Source organism: Carettochelys insculpta, chromosome 19 (genome assembly GCF_033958435.1).
Source record: "Carettochelys insculpta isolate YL-2023 chromosome 19, ASM3395843v1, whole genome shotgun sequence".
NCBI lineage: Eukaryota > Metazoa > Chordata > Testudines > Carettochelyidae > Carettochelys > Carettochelys insculpta.
Window position 1 is genome coordinate 3,715,668 of NC_134155.1, and position 25,525 is coordinate 3,741,192.

At 48.6% G+C, this 25,525-nt stretch overlaps 1 protein-coding gene across 2 annotated transcripts; it reads right to left on the reverse strand.

Moving 5' to 3' along the window:
* Positions 1 to 4,538: 4,538 nt before the first annotated feature.
* ZSWIM7 (zinc finger SWIM-type containing 7) lies at positions 4,539 to 25,450 on the reverse strand. 2 transcript variants are annotated; one of them, XM_075013594.1, is made up of 6 exons: positions 25,301 to 25,450; positions 21,052 to 21,150; positions 17,738 to 17,759; positions 12,969 to 13,071; positions 10,022 to 10,126; positions 4,539 to 4,884 (listed from the first exon to the last, which is right to left on the reverse strand). In XM_075013594.1, the coding sequence occupies exons 2-6, from the start codon at positions 21,137 to 21,139 to the stop codon at positions 4,774 to 4,776; spliced, it is 429 nt and encodes a 142-aa protein (XP_074869695.1). In that variant the 5' UTR covers positions 21,140 to 21,150; positions 25,301 to 25,450; the 3' UTR covers positions 4,539 to 4,773. The 2 variants fall into 2 exon arrangements, with proteins under 2 accessions (XP_074869695.1, XP_074869696.1); XM_075013595.1 differs by lacking the exon at positions 25,301 to 25,450 and adding an exon at positions 23,651 to 23,673.
* Positions 25,451 to 25,525: the final 75 nt, after the last annotated feature.

The window sequence follows — 25,525 nt, forward strand, 5'->3', positions numbered from 1 at the left end:
CCTAAGCCTGTGCTGTGTTGTTTCTCTGGGTATCCCCTTTGGGGCGGGGGGGGAGGGGGGAGGCGGTAAATGTGACAGGTGGGTCCCCTGCAAGCTCTGGCCCAGGCCCACAGCTCAGTGCAGCCCTGGGCTGAGAGCCAGACAATGGCACAAAGTGGTGTCTGGCCCTGCTTTGTGACTAAGCCTGTAATGTGAAGACACAGTTTAATTTTGACCAGAATTGGCAGAAAGCTTCTAAGTGCAATTGCTAGTGTAAATATGCACTCTCAAAATAGGCCTGGCTGGGAAAGGCTTCTCCCCAGGGAGCAGCATTTTGCATTGCCTGTGCTCCTGGACCACCAGTTAGGGCAGAAGGCTGTAGTCACAGGATAGAAGCAGCTTATTTGCACCATGTAATACAACAAACACGAGGTGTCCCGGCTATGGGATGAGGTGGAGTGTCTGCCCCAGGCCCTGCGCTTTTGGGTGCCCCCTACCTCCAGCCCTCCTATGGCCAGATGGGGGGAGGATTACCTGGATCAGGGTGCACCAGTGGGTGGCGGCAGTAGCAGCAGCAGCAGCAGGGGATTGCCCCTCCCTGCTCCCCCCCGCCCCCGTCTCTCCATTCACCTACTGCCAGGCAGGTGCTGAGCCCCTCTGGCTTGACGAGCCCCACTTCGCTGCAGCAGGTGAGACAGCCGAATCTCAATTCATTTACATGTGACACCTTCAACCTGGGTCTGAGCAGAGATTGCACCTGGCTTAGGCATTACAAGGGAGATTTCCCCCACCCTTCAATCAGATCCGGAACAGGACACACAGAATCACAGAATTTTAGGGCTGGAAGGGACCTCAGCAGGTCATCGAGTCCAGCCCCCTGCCTAAAGCAGGCTCAACCCCAACTAAGTCGTCCCAGCCATCATTATGTCAAGCCGGGACTTAAAAACCTCTAGGGATGGAGACTCCACCACCTCTCTTGGTAACGCACTCCAGTGCTTCACCACCCTCCTGGTTTTTCCTAATATCCAACCTACACCTCTTCTGCTGTAACTTCAGACCATTGCTCCTTGTTCTGCCACCTGTCACCATTAGGAACAGTCTCTCTCCATCCTCTTTAGAGCCCCTTTCAGAAAGTTGAAGGCTGCCATCAAATCGCCCCTCAGTCTTCTCTTCTGCAAACTAAACAAGCCCAAACCACTCAGCCTCTCCTCACAGGTTATGTGCTCCAGACCTCAACATGATGATGAGTTGGAGGAGCACAGAACCCTTTCCAGTGCATCCAAATCCTTTCTATAATCTGGGGGCCCAGAACTGGACACAATACTCCAGATAAGGCCTCACCAGGGCTGAGTAGAGGGGAATAATAACTTCTCTAGCTCTGCTGGAAATGCTTCTCCTAATGCACCCCAATATGCCATTAGCCTTCTTGGCTACAAGAGCACACGGACGACTCATATCCAGCCTCTCATCTACTACAATCTCCAAGTCCTTTTCTGCTGCACTGCTACTTAGCCAGTCAGTCCCCAGACTATAACAGTGCTTGGAATTCTTCCATCCCAAGTGCAGGACTCTGCACTTGTCCTTGTTGAACCTCATCAAATTACTTTTGGCCCAATCCTCCAATTTGTCTAGGTCACTCTGGACCCTGTCCCTACCCTCCAGTGTATCTACTTGACCCCCTACCTTAGTGTCATCTGCAAATTTGCTGAGGGTGCAATCCATCCGCTCATCCAGGTCATTAATAAAGATGTTTGAACAGTACTGTCCCTAGAACTGATCCTTGGGGCACTCCACTTGAAACTCACCTCCAACCAGGCACTGAGCCGTTGACCACTACCTGTTGAGCCCATCTGTCAAGCCAGTTTTCTATCCATCCTTCAGTCCATGGATCCAATCCATAGTTCCTTAACTTACAGGCAAAAATATTGTGGGAGACTGTATCAAAAGCTTTGCTGAAGTCAAGGAATATCAAAGCCACTGACTTCCCCATGTCCACAGAGACAGTTACCTCATCATAGAAGCTAACCAGATTGGTCAGGCACAACTTGTCCTTGGTGAATCCATGTTGACTACTCTTGACCACTTTCCCCTCTTCCAAGTGCTCCAAAATGGATTCCTTGAGGATTCCCTCCATGATTTTTCCAGGGACTGAGGTGAAGCTGACCCCTCTACAGTTCCCTGGATTGTCCTTCTTTCCTTTTTTTAAAGATGGGCACTACATTTGCCTTTCTCCCAATCATATGGGACCTCTCCCGATCTCCATGTGGGTGAGTTTTCAAAGATAATAGCCAAAAGCTCTGCAATGCTATCTGCCAATTCCCTCAATACCCTTGGATGCATTAAATCCGGACCTATTGATTTGTGTGCATCTAGCTTTTCTAAACAGCTCTTAGCCTGTTCTTTCCCCACCGAGGGCTGCCCACCTCCGTCCCATACTGCATTTCCTAGTGCTGTAGTCGCTTTCCTGACTACTTCCAGTCCCTGGCATTCTCCAGCCATATATTTATACTCCTCCTTACTCATCTATCCAAGTTTCCCCTCCTTATATGCATCCTTTTTGAGTTTAAGCTCACCGAGGATTTCCCTTGCAAGCCAAGCCGGCTGCTTACCATATTTGCTTTTCTCATTGTGCATCAGGATGGTTTCATCCTGTGCCTTCCATATGACCTCTTTAAAATACTGCCAGTTCTCCTGAACTCTTTTCACCGTCATATTAGCTTCCCAGGGGATCCTGCCCATCAGTTCTCTCAGGGAGCTGAAGTCTGCTCTTCTGAAATCAAAGGTCTGTGTTTTACTGCTCACCTTTCTTCCTTTTGTCAGAATCCTGAAAGCCACCATCTCATGATCAGCCCAGGTTGCCACCCACTTCTATTTCTCCTACTATTTATTCCCTGTTTGTGAGCAGCAGGTAAAGCTGCTCACAGCCCCGGGTTGGTTCCTTCAGCACTTGTACCAGGAAATTATCCCCAACATTCCCCAGAAACTTCCTGGATTGTTTGTGTGCTGCAGTATTGGTCTCCCAATAAATGTCTGGGTGATTGAAGTCTCTCACAAGAACCAGGGCCTGTGATTTGGCAGCTTTTCTCAGTTGTCTGAAGAAATTCTCGTCTACCTCATCTATCTAATCTGGTGGCTTATAGCAGACACCAAACACTACATCGCCTGCATTGCTTCGCTTCTAAGCTTAACCCAAAGACACTCAACTGTCTCTTCCCTCCATAAACTGGAGCTCCGAGCAACCATACTGCTGTCTCACATAAATCGCAGCTCCTCCTCCTTTCCTCCCCTGCCTGTCCTTCCTGCACAGTTTATACCCTTCCATGACAGTGCTCCAGTTAATGAGTCACCCCATCAAGTCTCCCTTGTTCCAATTGCCTCATACTCCTTTGACTGTGCCAGGGCCTCTACTTCCTCCTCTTTGTTTCCCAGACTTCTTGCATTCGTGTATAAACACATGAGATAATAAACTAATTGGCTGACTTTCTCCTTTCGAACGAGTGGTCCTCCTTTGTTGTCCCTGCTTCCTTCCCCACTTACCTCAGGGCTTGGGTCACAGTCCCCCAATGAACCCACTTAACTTGCTTCATTCTCTGACCTTACTAGTGCCAGGTCATCCCTTTCCGCCTCACCCTGTATCAACCCTGGCTTCTGGTTTGCCACTCCTGCGAGGAAGTGGGTCTCGCCCATCAACGCTCATGATTTTATAAACGTACGGGGCTCTTCGGGTAACAGACAGACCTGCTTGTTATTTGTGAAGCCCTCAGCCAGCCAGCCAGCTAGCCCCGTCTGCGGGATGGTGCTGAGCTGTGCCTGTCACAGCATCTCACACTGCACTCCATGCACTGTGCAGAAGGAACCCTGCTCCTGGACTCAGGCAGAGCAGTTTGGTGCCTAAACCGTTACCCATGAAATCCAGTATAGCAGGAAAAACCTTCTTCTCCAATGAGTCCATTCTCTAAATAGCAACAAGGAGTACTGAAGCATTACCTAGTACAAACATGTGCATACTGGGCTGTAACTACAGACTTCTGCTGTAACTGAAGGCATAAAAGTAAAGGAAAATGCATAAAATAGATGCACTGGGGTGAAATATTTCTGAAACTAAACAGAACAGGACTACTGGGAATGCACACACACACATTATCTACCATACTCAGAAGCTTTCTGTCAACTTTGAGGAAATGAGACTGTTTCTCTGAGTCACAGCCCTTCGTGTAGTTTAATGCCCCAAAGCAGTTACTCACATGATACCAAAAACATAAGGGCCAGTAACACCAGTCTGTATTTTTATCTGCTGGGGCTACCCTTTGTACCCCACCTGAGTTGGGGCTGGTATGCCGGTAAAAGGCCAGTCCCACAAAAACATGCTGGGAGAAAGAAGCTACTGTCAGAGATCAACCCTGTGCTAGGGAAGTATTAGGAAGAGCTGAGAAACCATCATGGAAGCTGCCGCTTCTCTGTTCATAGCTCTAGTATCCCACGTCCCTGGTGCCCAGAAAGAGTCTAGGCTCCCTCAGGAACCAGAGCAGCAAGTGAGATGAAAGGTGCTAAAGTCACAAAAATTTCACCCTAATGTTATGAGGCTTCCTAACATTTATTATAACTCCACTGACTAGTACAAAAGTCAGGGATAGTCATTAATTTCCAGCCTAAGTTCAGCTTGTGAGGAAAACAAAGTGCCTCAATCAATACTCGCGTGGCGTAGCAACGTCAGCAGTGCTCGTAGATGTACCGCCAACCAGCCAGAGAGGCACGGCAGGAGAGTGGGGGGTGTTAGCAAAGGGTCCGTGTCCTTCATCCTTCCTCCCCTTCCAGTAAGATGCTTGCCAGCTGCTGGTCAGGGACTGAGAGCTCTTGGCAGGCACCTGTGGCTTGGCTGAGGTACACAGCCAGGATGTGCTTACACTGCAAAATACAGCACACAAGCAAATTAGCACTAAAAGTGAGGCATGAATGGAGAACTGGCCAGGAGGCGAGGCTCCGGCCAGGCTGGGTCCAGAGGGCGTTCTCCTGTCCCCACCATGCCCTGCAAAGAGACCAAGGGCAAAAGCTGGAGAGTGGGTCAAGAAACCCACCCCAGGCATGAGCTGGGCCCAGGTCAGCTGTGCAATCAAGGCCATGTTCACTCCAAGCTTTTGGCAGAGCCAGCCTGGGGCTCCTACTGCAGCTGCTCTCCTGGGTATCTCATGGGCACTGCTCCCCACATGCACGGTGGCAGATACCACCTCACACTGTGTCCTCCAGTGAATTAAAGGCCAGACAGACTCCAGCTCCCTAATGCCTGGCCCTGCTGCCCCACACCTGCCATTGCCAAGATCATGCCGGGGTCTTTTGCCCCTTGTCCAAGTCTTTTCAACTCAAAGCCATGTTTCCCATGTAAACAAACCCTGGGTGTGGCCCCTCCAGTTGGCAGGCAAGAGAGGGCAACAACAGGTCTCCTGCTGTACCAGCCCACCTCTGCCATTGCCATATTTTCCCTCTTCACTGAGAGAAAAACAATAACAGAAAATGTGGGGCTGCCAGTGATGCTTAATGACTTCTGTTTCAGTTTTCACCAAGAGAGGCGGTGGTCATGGTGGTGGTGACTGGCTATGTATCATAGTGAATGCCAGGGCCAGTCAGGTGAGTTCAGAAGCTAAAAGAAGAAAAGAACAAGGTAAACATTACTTAGACAAGTTGGATGTCTTCAGGTTGTCACAGCCTGATGAAATCCACTCCAGAATACTCAAGGAGCTGACTGAGGGGGAACCTGAGCCATCAGCTGTTTTCTGAAAAGCCACAGAAGATGGGCGAGAGTCCAGAAGACTGGAAAAGGGCAAATCTAGTGCCCATCTACACGAAGGGAAATAAGGACAACTCAGGGAATTAGAGACCTGTCAGCTTAACTTCTGTTTCACGAAAGATAATGGAACAAATAATTAAGATATCCGTTGCAAATATCTGGAAGATAATAGAGTGGTAAGAAAGAGTCAGCATGGACGTGTGAAGGATAAATCATGTCATGCCAACCTGACAGCTTTCTTTGAGAAGGTAGCAAGTCCTGTGGCTAAGGGGGAAGCAGCAGATGTGTGTCTCGACCAGGGGTGCCCAACCTTTTTTCCATCAGGGCCATACAGCAATTTTTTACGTGTTCCAGGGGGCCGAACACAAAATAGCCCCAGCTCCCTGCCAGGCTTAAACCCCTCACAACGCCAAATCGTGCCCCACCCGCCGGCCCAGGCTTAGACCCCCCCACAGCCCCAAACTGCCCCCAGTTCCCAGCCTTAAACCTCCCTCAGCCCCAATCGCTCTCAGCCTTAGACCCCAGCAGCCCCAAACCGCATCCCCCACCCCCCTCCTTAAACCCTCCGCAGCTCCAAACTGTCCCATGCCCACCCGCCAGGCTTAAATCCCCTCACAGCCTCAAACTGGTCTGGCTCTGGCCCTGCTCCCCAGCTGGGACTTTGCCTCCAGGGCTGGTGGCAGCTCAGTGCTCCAGCTGCCGGGGCTCTGCCGTGGGCCCCACTCTGCAGCCGGGGCTCTGCCCTCCGTGCCGGCAGCATCCCAGTACTAAAGCTGCTATGGCTCTGCTGTTGGCCCTGAACCCCAACCAGGGCTCTGCCACTGGGACCGCTGGTGGTTCTGCACCCCAGCCACTGGGGCTCTCCAGCAGCCAGCCCCGGGGCAGCTGGCCCCATGGGCCAGATAAAAAGGCTCCACAGGCTGGATAAAAAAGGCCTTGTGGGCCAGATTTTGGCCCGCGTGCCACCTGGTGGACACCCCGATCTAAACTGTAGTACGGTATCTGATGCAGTCTCACATGACCTTCTCATTAACGAACTAGGGAAATACAACTAGATGGAGCTACTTCAAGGAGGGTGCGTAAGTGGTTGGATAACTGGTCCCAGAGAGTAGTTCTCAATGGTTCAGTCCTGCTGGAAAGGCATCACAAGTGCAGCTCCACAGGGATCAGTTCTGTTCAATATCTTCAGCAGTGATTTAGATAATGGCAAACAGACTGTGCTTCAAAGCTTGCAGATGACAGTAAGCTAGGAGGGGTTGCAAGATCGCAATACAAATACAAACTGGAGAAATGGTCTGAGGTAAACAGGATAAAATACACCAAGACCAAATGTGAAGTATGTTGGAAAAACAATCACACATACAAAATGGGAAGTGACTCTAGGAAGAAGTATTGCAGATAGGGATCTAGGAAACATATTGGATCATAAGCTAAATATGAGTCAATGGTGTGACCCTGCTGCAAAAAAAGGAAATATTCGGGGATGCATTAGAAGGAGCGTTGTGAGCAAGACACAAGAAGTAATTCTTCTGCTTTACATTGTGCTGAACAGACCTCATATGGAGTATTTTGCCTAGTTCTGGGTACCACATTTCAGGAAAGATGTGGAGAAACTGGAGAGAGTCCAGAAAAGAGCAACAAACATGACTAAAGGTCTGGAGAACACAACCAAGGAGGGATGATTGAAAGCATTGTCTGGAAATTCTTAGTCTGGAAAAGAGAAGACTGAGAGAAGACATGATAACGTCTTTCAAATACCTAAAAGGCTGTTACAAGGAGAGAGAAAAATTATTCTCTTTAATCTCTGATGATAGGCCAAGAAGCAATAGACTTAAATTGTGGCAAAGGAGCTTCGGGTTGGACATTAGGAAAAACTTCCTGTCAGGATGGTTAAGCACTGGAATAAATTGCCTAGGGAGGCTGTGGAATCGCCATCATTGGAGATATTTAAGAGCAGGTTAAATAAACATATGTCAGGGATGACCTAGACCAGCATTTCCCAAACAAATTTGGCCATGGAACACTTTTGGGCTTGGAGTATATTGATGGAACACATACATGCTGGTTGCAGGGGGCGGAGGGTTTCATACTGAAAAATTGCTGCACATAGCAATGCTCAAAAGTTGATTTTAAAGAGTTAGGTTTTTTTAGATGGCTTTTATTTTACAAAGACCAAAAAAAAAAACAAAACCCCAAAACCAAATACCCAAGAAAATCATCTGAATGAACAACTAATATCCTTCTGACAGGAGGATGTGTAGCAACCCTATAATGAAGTACAGGAAGGTCTCGGAGTACGAGAGGGTTCCATCCCACGCACCCTCGTGTAAACCTGGATTTCGCGTAAGTGGGGGTCCAGCTTTTTCCCTGGCAGGACATATGTTCCGCAGCCGGGGAAGCAGCAGAAAGGTAAGTCCTGGGCTGGGGGTGGCAGCTGGGGAGGGTTAAGCCTGGCGGTGGGTTGGGTCTGTGGAAGGTGGGTGGGGGGGGGGTGCTAAGCCTGTGGTAGGTTAGGGCTGTAGGGGGACGAGGGGTTAGAGTGGAGCCGCAGAGGTGCGCAGGTAGTGAGCTGGGCTGTGGGGGGTGCAGGGAGTTGAGCTGGAACCAGAACCGCGAGTGGTTGGTGAGCTGGCCGGGGGGTTGCACCAGAGCTGCGTGGGGCGGGGGGAGGGAGGCAGCCGGCTTGTGAGCCAGCAGAGGGGTTGCACCGGAGTCACGTAGGGCGAGGGGAGGGGGCAAGCGGGTAGCTTGTGAGCCAAGGGGGTTGCACTGGACTCGCCGGGGGAGGGAAGCGGGTGGCAAGGGGGTTGCACTGGAGCTGCAAGAAGGGGGCGCGTGAGCAGGCAGCTTGTAAGCTGGCAGGGGGTTGCACCGGAGCTACGTGGGGCGGCGGTGGCTTGAACCAGAGCCGCTTGCGGGCAGTTTAAACTGGGCTGGGGGGTGAACTGGAGCCACTTGAGAGTGGTGGTAAACCAGAGCCAGGCACGGGCACGTGGGGTGAGCTGCAGCTGTGTGCAGGTGGTGAGTGGCTCTGGGGGCTTGCAGAGCTGAGGGGGGTTGAGCCAGCGCAGGGGGAGCGAGTTAAGCAGAACTGGAAATTGCGGTACAGAGTTTACAATAGGCATTGGGGTCAGACACATTAGAGCAGGGTCGCGTGCTCTGAGTTCGCGTACTCTGAGACCTTACTGAATAAAAATTACAAATTAAGCACAAACCCAAAACAAAAGATCAATATAAGAGGTGAAGGAAGGATGGTTAGTGTTGTTCTTTTGTACAAAACTAAAAAGGACAATGTCGTTCAAAAAAGGACTGTCCTTCCTTAAAGTTTAAAAAACATTTTTCATGAAAAAGAAGCACAAAACAAACTAGATATGGAAAATATTTTTAAATTGTGTTTTTATAAATTGTTTGTTTTTACAGAAAACTGCTGGAAAATAAACATCAGGAACATTTGACAGGTTTTCAATGGGAAGAGTGTTTTTGCATCTTTTGATCACAAATCTGCTTAATATTAGGAATGATGCCAGAGAGTTGGATCCTCCCATCAGGGGCAGCATCACACGATTTCTCTGAACACAACTCGTGCCGAAACAGCCTGAATCAACTCTGATTGTTTGGGCACGAGTTGCGTAATAACAACTACATTATTACGAATGCCTTACAAACATTAATATACCTACATTCTAAACATTACTCAAATACCTTTGCATTTTTTGTTTCACACATACTTTCATATTTAATATTTTAGAAGGAAAAATATGGCGACAGCAGAATTATTTCTCAGAACCCCGATTCACGTGGCCTGGAACACGAGTGTTCCAAGGAACACCGTTTGGGAAATGCTGATCTAGGTGGTGCTTGGTCCTGCCATGAGTGCAGGGAACCGGACTTGATGATCTCTCCATGTCCCTTCCAGTTCTACTCTACAGTTCTAAGTGAGATGCCCTCTGTTTCCAGCTGTGCCTCTGTACCCATTTCCTGTAAGCAAGTGCACTGGACTTTACTGCAGCTGACGCTCTCCTTTGGGCCCCATTAGAGACTGTGCTAACAAAGGCGGCCACTGATCTTTACCCTCGTGAACAGCAACACTTCATTACAAACCAACAGAGCCACCTGGCCACAGCTGCTCTGACATTTCAACACCTTGCGTTTCCTCCCTTGCACAGCCCAGGTACCCCAACCCAGCTCTGGGAGGTGTGCCCTCTGCACAGTCCCCCATGCTAACCCCCCCCACCCGCTCGGTAAAAGCCGGCCACTTACCAGCAGGCTGTCACCTTTCCGCAGCACAGAGAAAGTGAACGCAGGACATGTGCAGAAGTGGCAGGACGCATAACAGGTGTACTGTTTGCCTGAACTCCCGAGGACCTGGAACAGACGAGTCACAGGGTGGGCTCAGAAATGAGGGGCTCTTCCTGGCATTTTGCTCCTAGCGTCATATCAGCTACCAGCATGCTGCATAGACAGGGGCGCCTGGATCTGTAGAGCCCCAAGGGGGTGCCTGGAACCTGGCATGTTGTGCCTATGCCTCTCGCACTGGCAGGCAGCCAAGGTCCCCTAGCCACTCTTTGGCCTAATCTATGCAGGAGCTGCTAGCGCAGCTCCTCTAATGCTACTCATGAGCACAACACCAGGTTAGAGGGGTGCTAATTTTTAAACTTCCAAACCTTCCCTTCTTACTGTGTCTGTTTGTGGCATGGATAAGACGAGGTGCGGGGAAAACCAGCCCAGGAAGCTGGGATAGCTCCATGCTGGAAAACTGGCTGCACAGACATGCGGGGGAAGGTCTGGTGAGTACTGGTCCACTCCAGCAACGCCAGGCTCCTCCGTCACAGGAATAGACATCCAAAAAGAGTGAATGGGGCACATGAGTGCCCCTCCTTCACCTCACTGGGCTGCAGCAGCCCACGGCCCATTGGGGTTCCAGCTGTTCCCTCTCCCCCTAACGACTCTCACATCCTGGGGAACCAGAGCCCAGCGCTTCCTACTCCTCCCAGCACTTCCAGAGCATGACTCGCCTAATTCATGCTCCATCCTTGCTCCTCCCCTGTCCTCCCACAGGTGGAACCCTGTGAGCAGCTGTTTGCAGCATGCCGGCTCCGGGAGGGAGGGGAGGACAGGAATGGTGTGCACGTCAGGCAATCTGCAGCTCCCCCAAAAGTGCTGGTAGGGAAGTGTAGGAAGTGCAGGGCTCCCGCGCACAAGAGCTGTGGGAGGTGGGGAGGTGGGCGGCCAGGGGACCATGGGCTGTTCGTCACTGTTCTATCATCTGTAAGCTCTTCCTGCAACCAGCGTATAACTGAACTTCACCATCTGACTAAGCCCAGGAGCTGCAGAAGACACTCCCATACCAGCATCTTAACCTGTTTACAGACAACAGGACTGGCTGCATCAGAGTTCTAGGAAATTAAAATAAAATACATATTTAAACAAATAATCCTATCAAAATGCTGGATGTGACCATAACACTAAACAAAGAGATCAGAGCAACAGCTGAAGGGAGAGAGGAGAGTTAGGCGGAGGGTGAAACAGTTGGAGCCTGACCCAGAGGACAGAAGTATTTTCCATTTCACTTGATTTGCGCCAGCTGGCTGCAATTCCGTGGCCTGCTGAGTTCCCATCACTGAGCATGTTGGGTGTGGCTAACCAGGTCCCAGCGTGTGCAGCATTAAAGGCTGCATTGACAACTGCAGGATCCCAAAGCTTGAACCTCTAGTTGCAGAATTTTTAAAAGCCCCAGTAAAGGCTGGTAGCTCTGCCGTTGGCTATTGTTTGTGTCTCTGCTGACCAATTATGAGAAACTGCTTACTGGGGTTACCAGTGGGATTGAGGCACCCCCACTGTGGAGTTATGGGGAACTGGTTTAGCTTGCAGGCTGCAGTCTGGGGAGCGCCAGGGGAGCTCTTGCGATGCAGACTCAACGGTACTGGCTGCAGGCCCCTGGGTTGTAGAATCAGGTCTCACAGGTGGGTCCCACATGCGGTCTGCAGTCCTGAAGAGCAGTGAAAGCACCTCATATGACTTGAACACAGTCCTGAGCACATGACAATGGTCACATCCTTACCAGGGGCACAGGGAACAGCTGACACCCTGCCCTGCTCTCAGAGCAGGTAAACATGAGAGTCAGTGGCAATGGCACATCCCAGAATGGCCACGGCGCTGCCTGTGGCTGCGGGGAGGATGGCTGGGGATGTCACTCCAGGCTCTTCTGACACCACGAGCCGTTTGCCATTCTTCAGAGGCAGCGCAGTGGTGGGGATGGAACCCTCTGCTCATGCCCTGACAGACACAGCATGGGAGCATCCGCTTATCAGCCCCTTCTGCTGACAGGTCACAGCGCTGGCCCTGCAGGAGCCCGCTCGGAGGGGCAAAGGCACTGGGATGGCTAGGGCCCATTCAGGCCTTTGCTTTTCTGCCAAGGATGCGCATTATTAGCGTGGACTTGAGAGAGAGAGAGAGAGAGAGAGGGAGAGAGATGTGACCATCACGAGCGGGACTGCGTCCTCCCTAAATATCTTCCAGCTCCTGCAGATTCCCTCTGCTGGCAGAGAAGTCACTAGTCTATTGCCCATGGCTGGGGACGTAGCAGCCCGTCGGTGGCACTCCCCTCCAGACACAGCGTTCAGGCCCGTTGGGAGACAGAATGTGAGAGGTAAAGGGACCAAGGCTTATTCTGCAGCGCCAGGGCCCTGTAGAGGTATCCTGCTTTCCCCCCAGGCACAGAAGCGTTACAGAACTTGGAGGGACATGCTGAAGAAGTGGGTCTGTCCCATGAAAACTCATCACCGAATAAATCATTTTGTTTGTCTTTAAAGTGCTCCATTTCTGCTGCTTTTTGTTTTGTTGACACTGCAATCAGTGAGCCCTGAAAACATCCTTCTAACGCAGGTAACCACAGGAGTGCAGGGACCTGCTGGCTTGGATCAGATGGACGAGCTTGTCTCTGGGAGTAGCTGGATGCTTTACAAGGGGCGTGTAATGCCGCAAGCAGCACAGTTCTACACCATGAGGATCAGATCTCTTAGTGCAGCTGCTCTTCTGTCCCATTTTAAGAGGCAGTGTGTGCCCATGCCACTTCCCTGCCATCCTCAGGGGTTCTGCAACTGTTGATGCATTTCCTTAGTCTCCCTGGCACAGGGCCACGCAGGCAAACAGCAACTGAATGGGACTAGTGCCTTACGAGTGAACCAAGGAAACACATGATCTGTACCTGGTACACGGCCCTTCCACTAGGAGACACGATTCGCGTGACTGAGTGTTGATCAACCAAATCCAAGGCCGCCACAGCTGAGGAGCCAAAGATGAATTTCAGCCTAGAAGAGAAGAAGTCACTGGGTTAGGTTATGGTGCAAATCTATGGGATGCTCCTGCTCCTGCTCCTGCTCCTCTGGAAATCAATCAGAGTCTCGTCATAAGAGCAAGATTTGTCTCTGAAAGGCCACTGAGCCAAATGGAAGCAATGATGCCTGTGGCCAGAGCTCCACAGAGGTGTTCAACAAAAATCTCAGTAGTGCTTTACTGGCATGTGCCCAATGCCCCCAAATAAAGCCCGAAGAGGAGCAGTGGGGCACAGCGGTCATTCTCGCTCCTTTCCTCAGGTTCCCCCAGGTGACTGTCAATCCCAGGCAGCGTTCCCTGTGCCTCAGTGCACACAACAAAATTTATTCCGCACACGGACAGGAAAAGTTAGCGGAACACTGATCCCAGCCCCAACTCCAGGAGACAACCTGGACGCTGGAGACCTCTCGCTTGGCTGCAACTGCTGCGGGAACGTGAAGCTCTCTGGAGATTTTCCCACTCTCAAATCGAGGGCGGAGATAATGTGAAGGACACTGCTCAACAGTCCACTCCAATCGCTAGCAACCCCCACAGATTTCCAAACCGCCCAATAAAATTTCATTCAAAATAAATGTTTTAAAGTTTTGGCTTTGTTATCCTTTAACACTCACAAATGAGAGGTTTGAGCCAGGGAGGACACATTTCTCCTCCAGGGTGTGACCTGCAACCCAGCAGCACGGGCCAAACGCAGGGCGGCCCAGCCAGAGAAACAGGCACCATCTGCAACTGAAGTGCAAGGTGCTGGAGATGTGCACAGGAAGGCGGGCATGGTTTAGCAGCTCTACGGACACAAGGCAGTAGTCACACGGGTACGGGTCTGTCTTTCACAGGGGATCTGTAACTTGATCCTGCCCCTTCAGGACCCTGCTCACAAAGGGGCATGAAGGAAGAGGACACAGGTTTCATTTACCCACAGGGGTGTCTATGGCAGGTTCTCCACATTGCCATCACCACTGCAGCCTCCAGCAGTTGCAACAGTGGAGGCTACGGTGCTGGCATTTAAACCACGGTGACCCCTAACTCTGCTCTGACCAGGCCTAGAGAATACCTTAGTAAATACTCACCAGCTGCCCATGTCTTCATGTGACCTCCCTTCAGGGGAGCTGCACTACTGACAGCAGCAGGGCAACTGCTGGTAAGAACAGCCTAATCTAGCAAGGAGCAAGGGTCTGGCAACCAAAGCTAGCAAGAGGAAGAGCTACTCACCTGCAGGCTGCACTCCCCTCTGACAGGCAATGATGCTGTCAGAACGGTGAGCAGTGGGGATGCAAAAAGGAGCAGCATTAGAAAAGCAAAATGCTTTGGCGTGGGGTAAGGAGAGGGTGCTCCTGGCACACAGAGGAGCATAAGTAGGTGGGTAACTGTCCTCAGTAGGACCATGGGTCCAGCCAGCCTGGGATCCTGCCTCCAGTGTAACCAACACCTGATGCCTCACACTAAGGAGGAAATAAAGTAGTCAGCTGTTCCCTAGAGGGTGGGATGAGGGGACACATTTCTGACCCCAGGAAGAATTCGCTCATGCCCTGACACCAGAGAACGGATTAGCTTACAGTTAGCTTACGTCACAGGCTGAGAGTCGTAACTGAGTGTACGTCAGTGCTCCACTAGACCCCAAAGAAAGCTGGGAAGTATGAAGCTGGAGGCCAGGGAGAAATACCCCATTCTCTGCCCTGCATACAGCTAAGCCCATGCACAGTGACAATCGAGTACGTGATTCTCCCCTCTCTGGAGGTTTCCTGCTCATAGCCAAAGCGCAGGCGCTGACTAGAGTTACTCCTGCTATTCCAGCACAGTGGACACTCAGGACAGATTTTCTGTAGTCTTTCCAACACCCGTACAGTTAACACCCCTGCAGAAAGGCTTTTGTCTGTGTGTGTTAGACCTCACGTAGAGTAATGCGATTAACTATGTGCCAGCTATGGATACCTGAGCCCTCAGCCTATTGTCCAAGCACTCAGGGGCTTACAAGTTATTTTGGAACAGCACATCCTGCTGGTTTGACTGCATTCCAGAGAGTTCAGAGGTAATAAAGATAAGCTTTACAGACCCTTTATCCACAGAGAAAAATCCTGGCAGCCTGGATCAGTCACAAACGCAAACAACAAGGAGATGTGTGAAGGAAGGGAGGGTTAAAAACAAGATCAGAAGGAAGCAGAAAAGGCTCTGGGAAGAACTGCATGAGCCCCGTGGAGACAAAGAATCAGAGATGTCGCGTTACACTGCCCGTTGCACAACTGGCTCAAGGCCCTCCCTCAACCCCACAGATTACATGACCAACAGCCAGACCTGCTCCTGAAGGAGAGGCAGAAATCTGAAAGCAAAGAGTGATTTCATCAGAGGAAAGGGTGGGAAGGTGTGGAACGATTCCCAACATGACACATTCCTCAATGATTAGGGTTAGGGTTGGCAAAAGCTGATCTGAATCAATTTCAATGGCTGCTGTGGAGATTTTGAAGATTTTTTTTTCCTAACTATAGTTTTACCGATGTTTGTCTTTGTACCAGCAGCAGGCCAAGCTGAAATGCAGTGCCTGCAGGAGGTGTGATGCAGAACAGATTCAGGAATAGAATTAGGATATTCCTGAATCAGGCAGTATTGGTGGAACATGGGGATGAGTGGGGCCACTAGTTAATACTGCTACTTAACCCTTGTACTCTGTGTGTAGCACAGGTCATCTACAAGTCTCCTCCACTTCACTCTGTCCAGAGACAAACCTTCTAGCTGATACCAGGAGTTCCCCAACTGTTGTCCTTCAATCTCAGTAGACCTTCTCCATGTTGTCCAAGGTCTTCCTCTTTTGTGTTTACTTTGTGGGTTCCATGTGAGAATTCGATGGACTATGCTGGATGATGGTTTTCTGAGAGTGTGGCCTGGCCATCCCCACTTTCTTCTCCTGATTTCAATGTCAATTGGTTCTTGTTAATAATCAACCACTACTAAGTATCAGAGACGTAGCAGAGTTAGTCCGTATCTTCAAAAACAACAAGAAGTCCTGAGGCACCGTATAGACTAACAGATATTTTGGAGCATAAGCTTTCGTGGGCAAAGACCCGCTTCGTCAGATGCATCTGACGAAGCGGGTCTTTGCCCTCGAAAGCTTATGCTCCAAAATATCTGTTAGTCTATAAGGTGCCACAGAACCATTATTAAGTTATCAACGGGATTCCACTAAGTTAACTTTACTCCATTTACAATGAGAGTCTTTTCCTTCCTCTTCACTTTTAAACTGAGAAAGACATCAACAGTTTTGACATCTATCAATTAAAATCTTATCTTTACAAACCCAGTTATGGTCCGGGGAGGACAGGGAACCGTGGAGTAAACCCATCTTTCTCTCTCAACCTACAGAAAAGCAGGGAGATGCTTACTGGTAGAGCAGAGGGCATACCTGAGTTTTCAGTTTGGGGGTCGAACCCTCTAAAAATGTGGTTTAGCTCAAGCCCAGTTTTGTTGTTTTTTTTTCTTGCTGAAACAAAAATGACCCAAAATGTATTTTAGGTTGAACAAAATGTTTATTTTAACCTAAAAAAATTCTTTTGGGGAGGATTTTCATTATGGGTCATTTTTGAGTGTATTTACCCTCTTTAATCACCAAAATTTCTAAATGAGGAGCCTTTCACATTGAAAAGTCAAAACAGACTATTTTGAATTTTCTCCACTGCCTCTCGGCCCAGACTATTCCCAGAAAGAAGTCTCAGCCAGTGAATAGTTTCAATGCCTCCTGCCCAAAATGCATTTTTCATCAAATTTACTATTTGTCAAAAACATTGGGTCCAGCTCCAGTTACCAGTGCTGCACGGAGAACCTCATTTTCAACGTCAGCGAGGCTGGAAACATTCTGGTCAACCCCTCCCAGTCCAAAACCATAATCAGGTCATGGCGCAGCATCACATGGTGTCTTCTGCTGATGCTCCTTCTTTTCCAGTACTGCCCTGGATCAGTGAGGGCTGCAGTCCCCTGGCTGGGGCACTGCTGGGCTATGACTGACATACTCCCAGGCTCAGATCACAGGGATGATAGTGAAAGCTGGTCTCAGCTTTCCTTTTCTGCAGGCATCTCGGCAGTAATGGGATTCTCAGCATGACCTTCATGGTGCCAGTTATTTTGTGTAGGTATATTTAAAGGCTCCTTTCTCTTTCCCCCTTTTACCACCACGTGTCACTCAGGCTTGGACAGGAAGGACAACCCAAAGACACTGTGGTGCTCACAGTGGCACAAAGGCACCAGGAGGTGTGACGCTCTGGATGAGTGGTTTGGAAAGAATCACTCGAAGATAAGTTTGGTTTTGCTGGAGTCACAGTTCCTTACGCCTGCTCTGAATCTGGCCTGAAGGGTCTGGAGAAACCTCCCAGGTCCCTCAGTGTCTAATCCATCCTGTCTTTGAACACTCTGCAACACATGCTCAGACTTTGGCTGGGAGAGATTGTGGAACCCGAAGTGGCCCAGGAAACCCCTTCCTTCCAAGTAGGCAGCTTGGACACCCAATCCCACTACCTGCTACAAATGTAGCTACATCTCCCCAGGCAGGGGATGCTGGTCCAGCAGAAAAAGACATTAGGCAGCAGAGGAAGAAAAGCACATTGCAAAGTACTTGAGAGCACCCTCTAGGCAGGGGCGAGGAGCAGAGCAGGAAGTACTTACGCCAGCAGGAGATCATCAGGAACTGCAACAAAAAGACAAAGAAACATCATTTTTCTAAACATGCTACAAAAGATCCTCTGAAATCAAGAGACAGAAAGAGACCCTGTGGGTTCTATTTTGTTCACCTCAGTAGCTCACATGGTTTGTCCCTTACAGTGACCAATCCAGACCCCTAAACATTGAGAGACATGGGAAGCAGTACAGTGATTTGTTAGAGAAGAGAATTCACAGCACATGACCCTCGGGGGGTGATAGCGTCAGAATTGCAGGCAGACGCTGGTAGTGGAGAATGGCCCTCTTACCTCTTAGAGCACTATAAGTAGCCCCTAAAAACATGTGCACAATGCACTGGGGGAAACTGTTGGTGGGGTGCAAAAACCCCTGTTGATTTTTGCTGACTCCTGGGCTCACCAATAGGGGATACTGGGTTGGAATGGTTTCAGACCAGTCATCCACAGAACCTTGTGAGATGGAGAGGCCAACAGCCAACTCGCTGGGTACTAGCTGCTGCGCAAGCTGCACCAGACTCAAAAACAATGGCGAGTCTTTGGGTTTCAGCAGAAGCACCCTTGACTATTTGCATCCTGGGCTGCTCATGCTTAGTTCTGCAGGGGCCCCTTTATCTGGACCCCTTGGTGCTCCAATCCTGGACACAGTTCTGCAGACACACCTCAGTCTTGATCTGCAATGCTCCCCACTGCTCCAGTCCTGGTCCCTCTCCAGCCTCAGATCTCAGCTCCACCGTCCACCCCTGAGCAGCAGCTGGTCACCCTACGCTGGGCTCTCCCACCCTTAATTACAGTCACAAAGGAGTCCCAATGCATCGAAACATTGCTTTTTTAACCAACCCGCCAATCAATTGCCACTTCTTATATAGGTCAGAAATATAAACTAAGCTGTGCATGTTCTACAGAACCTCTGCTATGTGGGACTTACATTAAGCGCAGACATTTTAAAAAATGATTCAGAGCTGCAGTGAGGAATTTTAAAGACAAATATGGTGCCATAAATACATTAGCTTTTCTAATACCCTACATCAAGAAAAGCTTGATGGTTAAACCGGCCCATCATATTAACAAGCTGGTTCCCTTTCAGCTTTACCTTGGACTCAAACTATGACGTGATAAATCTGTGGTATATAAATTTTACTTTTTGTAACAATGATTCTCCTTTCCCATCTTAGCCTCAGAAGGCTTAGATGGTTTGTGGCTTCTGATTTTCATTTGGTGCAGAGAAGATGTCTGTTCAACAGGGGTACAAGCTAAAGTAAATACATGAAAAAAATTTTAACTTGTTTTACGTAACAGTTTAGTTCCAATTCTGCAATCGGATCTTTTGGTTCCCTTCTGCGGGACTCGTGGTGGATGTGTGTCTCTGCCCATATGGATGTCACTGAGGAGTTGGGACTTTAGTTCATGACAACTGTAAAGATTTTAACAGTCTAATGTATTCTCAGTGGCTGAAGTTAGCCGACTTTTCCAACTTCACTCAATTTTGATAATGAAACTAGACTGGTCAGTTTCATTTTTGTTGAGCTCAGGTCCCAGTCCAATGTTACCAGCATTCTGAGGGAATATTTATATTAAAAAGCCCTTTTTGATGTTTTTTTCTTTACCTTTATACAACAAAATCAAACCTAGATTTTGGATCTAAGCTAACCTGACAGTATCTGTAATTCATCTACAATGAGCTCTATGAAGATTGGTTCAATCACTGGGGCTGTTTAGATGCTAGCTAGCTAGCCGGTGCTATTCTTTTAAATGGGAGGGTTAAACGGGTTTCCCCATATTTCCCTCCACTTCAGTTCTGGCTCAGGCAGAACAAATTCTTCAAATAGACACTCATTTCTGCAGGCGCCACTTGGTCTATTTGCTATGTAAACACGTACAACAGGATTCTTTCAGTGTTGGTTACAGAAATATCTCAGTAGCACCCCGTGAAGCGAGTACCAATTGTTCTTATACTAGCTGCTCTAATTGGCCAGGACCTGTTGGCTTGTGCTGCTTACTGCCCTGGGAAAAAGAAGCTCATCATGATTGATAGTATAGCCCCCTCTGTGGGTTAGTAAGGAGAACAGTAACATTTCTGTATTGTAACAGAGGTAGCCATGTTTGTCTGTACTCCAACAAAACAAAACAGCAGAAATGTAGCACTTTAAAGATGAAGTGGGTCTGTCCCACAAAAGTGCATCACTGAATAAATCATTTTGTTAGTGTTTAAAATGCTACATTTCTGCTGCTTTATTTCTGCATTGGTTCTAGTCTCAGAGGTGTTAGTCTGTAGCTTCACTAAGACTAACATTTATTTATTATCAAAACAAAAAGCAGTCAAGTAGCACTTTAAAGACTAGCAAAGTAGTTTATTAGGTGATGAGCTTTCGCTCACCTTATAAACTATTTTGCTAGTCTTTAAAGTGCTACTTGACTGCTTTTTGTTTTGATAGTGTATAGACTAGCACGGCTTCCTCTCTGTTACTATTTATTTATTAGGTACTGAGCTTTCCTGGGTAAGACCCCAGTGGGGTAATGCAAACTCATTACTTAGTAAATAAATTTGTTAGTCTTTAAGGTGCTACAGGACTGCTTCTTTTTTGTACTGGCTCTATTTTGTCACTGGTTTTGAAGGTAGTGAGACTGTGAGCACACAGAAGTAGCAATAGCTACAAATATGAATTCTGGGTAATGATATGCAAATAACCATTCTTATTGAAGATTCCTATCTCCATCACTGACACTATAACCAACTTTGACACTGAAGCAGAATTCCTTTGAGCCAACTGTGCAGTCATAAATAAGGATTTCAGCCTCAGAAAGCTGGCCTAGCAGAGGTGAAATGAAGTACATATGATCCACATGCTGTGAAGTCTGCAGGGTACAGAACGGAACAACTTCACAATATTGCTGAAATCAGAGGCTTACAAGTAAATACAAGAGAGCCTATGTTTTCAAAAGTGACTAAGGATTTTGGGTGCCCCAATCTAGCCCACTTTAAAGAAGCCCCATTTTTAGAGGGCAAACGCCCAGCATCTTCTGAAGCTCAAGCTCTTTCAAGTTCTATGATGTGACATGTGACTTAGGCATCACGAACTTCCGAAGATCTGAGGAAGGTTACGCTCACCTAGTGCCTGATCCCCAGAAAGCTGTGATCTTATCGGTATTCATAAACCAATATTGGTGGCTATGCCTCTTTACAGGCAGGCTGTGGCAGGAGTGGTTTTCTTCATATAGGTTCTCCAAGCTTTTTAAGTGGGTTATCCCAGGCAATGACTGAACACTAACTCCCCAACCCCCATGAGCCTTGTTCTCATCACATACCATGGGAAGTCTCCTGAAAAGTCTTTTTTATCTCTTTCAAAAGCTCCTCTGCCACTGCTGGCAATGTGGCCTCCATCTTCCTCAACATTCAGCTGAACTCTGGAATCCAAACAGCAGAAGGCAGGGAGAAGTTAGATACAGTAACTAAAAGAGACATAGTGTTAGTCTGTATCTGCACAAAACATAAAAAGGAGCCCTTTAGCACCTTAAAGACTAACAATATTATTTATTAGGTGACAGGCTTCCGTGGGACAGACCCACTTCTTCAGATCTGGAAGAAGTGGGTCTGTCCCACGGAAGCTCATCACCTAACAAATAATATTGTTCGTCTTTAAGGTGCTACAGGACTGCTTTTTTGTTTTTTAATTTTTAAATGAGACAGTTTATCAGTTTGAAGGCTACTTTCAACCCCCATATGACGCAAAGAGAAGGGCACCGGTTATTTATCAGCATGTCGTCCATTGTGTGTAATGACATTTTCTCAAACCAAGCGGTCCTCTCAGTATTTGTAATGCATGGCCCCACCATAATAAAGTAACCACATCCTCCTCTTCTTCCACAATTTCATAGCCACCTCACCTCCCACTAGCAACTATATGACATCTTTGTGAAAAAAATACAGCAACTATTTATGCGGAAAAGAGACATTAGCAGTTCAGGTTAGTTGTTTTAATTCATTTGAATGTGATTTAGCCACTTAAACAATGTAGGGAAGTGAGTAGTAAATTACCAAAAAGCTGTTTACAGTGTTTGGCCTTTACAACCAGTGTTCCCTGTTAGATGAGAGCTGAGGCAGCCACCCACAAAAAATTCAGGTGCCACCCAACTGATTAGCAGAGCACACAGAGCCACCCACAGCAGCCAGCATGTGTTTCTCTTGGCAGTGTACACATGCACATGCCTTGATGCACGTAATAAAACTGATTTTTCTCATGGGAGTTAAAAAAAAATAGAGGGAACCCCGCGCACCAAACTGAATATAAAAAGAACAGAGAAATGTAGAGTCCAACTCAGTCAGTAGCTGTATCTGGTATTACCGCCTTCCCTAATTACCCTAGTGCCTGAGTTCCTCACAATCTCTGTCAGATTTATCTTACCAAGCGAGGCTAAACTCAGTATCTTCTCCAAAGTCACAAAGGGCAGAGCAGGGAAACGAATAAGCTTTCCCAAGCCATAGAGAAGCATCCTAACCACTGGCCCAGTCTTCCTCTACTGCACCCACCTGAATTCCTGGCAGCAGGCTCAATGCCTTACTCCTGATGTAGGTGAGGGGGCTAATACCAGTACCAAGCAACAACACATGACGGGTAGCAAAGAAAAGAGAGACAGAAAAAGTGGAAAAGCAAAAAAAGAACTGTTGGAGGAGAGGGAAATCAATGAGAAAGAAAAGGGGCAATAAATAATAACAGGAAAATGGAAAGATAAAAAGGGAGAAAGAAAAGTCATGGAAATGAAAGGAAGACTGAGAAAAATGGGGACTGAATCCACCTTCCAGGTGTGTGCGCTGCCCAGGTCTAGGAGCACTAACGCTTCTTACTAAGCCCAGCTCTGCCCCCAGGCAGCCATGTGCTGGCTCCTTCCCCTGCCTACTCCCCAAGACTGCCCTCAGCACATCCTTGCCCCCAAAGAGAAATTCTCTGATCTGCTGGGTCCCCTTGCATAACCTCACTGGAAATATATTTTTTGGAATCCACTACCCATACTTGTTTTATTGGGGCATGGTAAAACTCCCAGTCTCACAAAGAGCATTATGGGAACTGTACTTCTCATGCCTTAGCACAGTGATGGGAAAGTAAGTTAGCAATTGGCTTATGCTTGTGATAGCAGCTTACATAGGACAGGAGGTTGCGAGAGCACAACCATGGCTGCCAAAGGCCTGCCCTTGAAGCACTGGCCAGACCAATATGCTTGGGCCCAAGTCAGGTTAGATTTCCCCAGCACATGTTGCACATTTGGGTCCCCAACCCCTGAGGCGTTGTACTTAACAGAGTCTTGCCGACCCCAGACATTTAAGAAATTACGATTCAGCAACATGCCATTGCCCCAAAATCAGGAGACTAATTTGAAATCATGGGATTAAAAAAGGGGGTGGGCTATTTTGTGTTGTGTTTTTTGAACAACTGGGGTATACTTTTCCATGATTTTCTTTGAGAAAGGCCCAAGTAGCACTAGCCACAGTAATACCAGGTTTTTTGACATGGAAACTACAGGTTGAACCTCTCTGATCTGGAACTCTCTCTTCTGGCAACATCTGGAATCTGGCATGATTGTAGTTAGCTGATCAACCATTTATCATGAGTGTGGCCAAGTTTTCCATGGTCCCATATAGTTTATTTATAGCCACCCTTTCTGGTTCTCAGTGTTCTGTGCTGTTATTTAGCTGTAATTTACCCCTAAACGTCTTCTAAGAACCCAGTAAGCAGTAGAAGTGTTGGTAATGCTGCTAGGCAATATTGATCTCCTGTGGTCTGGCAAATTCTCTTGGTCAGCACTGGTCAGGTCCCAAGGGTGCTGGACGAGAGAGGTTTAACCTGTAGTACATTATGAACTCATTCCCCATAGGCCACAGAAGAGCCATCACATGTTCACTGATTACAACCTGGGTTGAAGCCACGTTGGTGACCTGAAGTTCCATCATCCTAGTCCCAGTCTCCCAAAACCAACCATTCCCTTGGTGACTGATCATCACTTGCTGTGAAGATGCAGCCTAATGAGCATGCAAAAAGGAAGAGAAAGCAGGTTAGTGCTGGATGCTTTAGTTGTCAAAACTCCAGCAAGAGCAAATCATTTCTTTTTGCTTGCCAGCTCCTTAAGACAAGCAAGAGCTACTAGTCCTTCCCAGAGAAGAAAATATAATTGTTCTTGGTTAGCTATTTAAAGAGGCCATGTTTGGCAAATGGAGAACTGGAGACATTCTTAATGGCTGCAGTTTAAGCTTCAGATCCTGGGACTGTGACCTCTAGAGATTTTCATATGGATGTTACTAGAAATTAGGCACACATCTCAAGTTTAGCATGTCTCATCATAAATGCTGGCTGGAGCGAAACACAGATAGAGAAGATCTTGCCAAAAAAGATGCATGACTGAGAATGTTAGAGACTGTGGTCGCCACCTTGCTAACTGCTGTTAACTAGACCCATGTGACCCTACCCCTTTCCCTACAGCCAAGGCCTCTCCCCCTATCTTTTCCCTTCCTCACACCCATAGCACCTTTCTCTTCTGGTCACTTGTGGATCACCTATCCCACCGCAGCTCTGTTCCCTCTCCTTAAAGCCATGACAGAAGCTACTATAGTTTGCAAGGAGCCTGCCAGCTGATAGAAGGTGGCCTTGGCTAAGCACTGGATGACACAGGTTAATAAGCTGATGTAACCCGCACTCCTATGGGCATGGTTCACTGTCCAATGCAGTGTCACCTAGACCACTGACACAAAGAAAGAATGAGTCTCCTCTGCAGCCTTGAGCTAAAAGCCAGCTGGCTTTTAGCTCAAACTGTAGAGGCTCCTGCACTGAGGAGTCCATCTGTAGGCAGTTACACTGGTACATCACACACCTAACAGTAACTAGACTTTTGGTATCTGACTAGACACTGTGAGATCCTCTTTTCAGCTGGCTCTCTCATCAAAAACTGAGCACATGGTACCAAGCCAAAAAAGTTAACATCTGGACAGTTTGCACCCCTATCAGAAACAGACTAATTGCTCCAGTGATTCCACCCTACACAATGAAGAGCAAGGGCCTGGGGACAAAGGGTTTCACTGGTCAAACTCCCCTTTCCCATTTATCAGTAACCACTTTGTTGTTGTTACTATCAGCTGGGAACTGGCCACAAAGGGGCCTTCACGTCTCACCCACCCAGAGCATCATCCCTTGTAGCACAACAAGTACATTGCTCCTTGTATGACATCTCCCTGATGCAGAGGGGGAAGGCAGAAAAGCTATGCAAAGATGAGTCATGGCACGCTGGGCCATACCTCTCTGTGGGGTGGGGGTCAAACCCTCTGCGCACACACGACACGCAGGCACGCGCCTCTCTATGAGGGACGGAGGAGCATGCTGGGACATACTTTCCTGTGAGGCCACATGGCATGCTGGGACATGCCTAGGGAGACAAAACAAGCTGAGACGTGCCCCTGGGGGGGGGGAGGCACAAAGCATGCTGGGACATGCTTCCCTGTGAGGCCACACAGCATGCTGGGAGAAGACATGCATGCCTCTTTGTGGGGTCCGCACGGCCTGCTGGGACATACCTCACCCCGGGGTCGCACGGCATGCTGGGACGGGATACGGGTCTCTGGCGGGTCGCGAGGCATTCTGGGAAGTTACTCTCTGAGTGGCCGCAGGGCATGCTGGGACACCCCCCCCCTCACTGAGGCGCCGCGCGGCATGCTGGGATGCCACACGCCTCACTTTGAGATGTCACTTCCTATGGGCCACAGTCCTGGTCGCATGACCTCGCGTGACTTCCGGTGGGC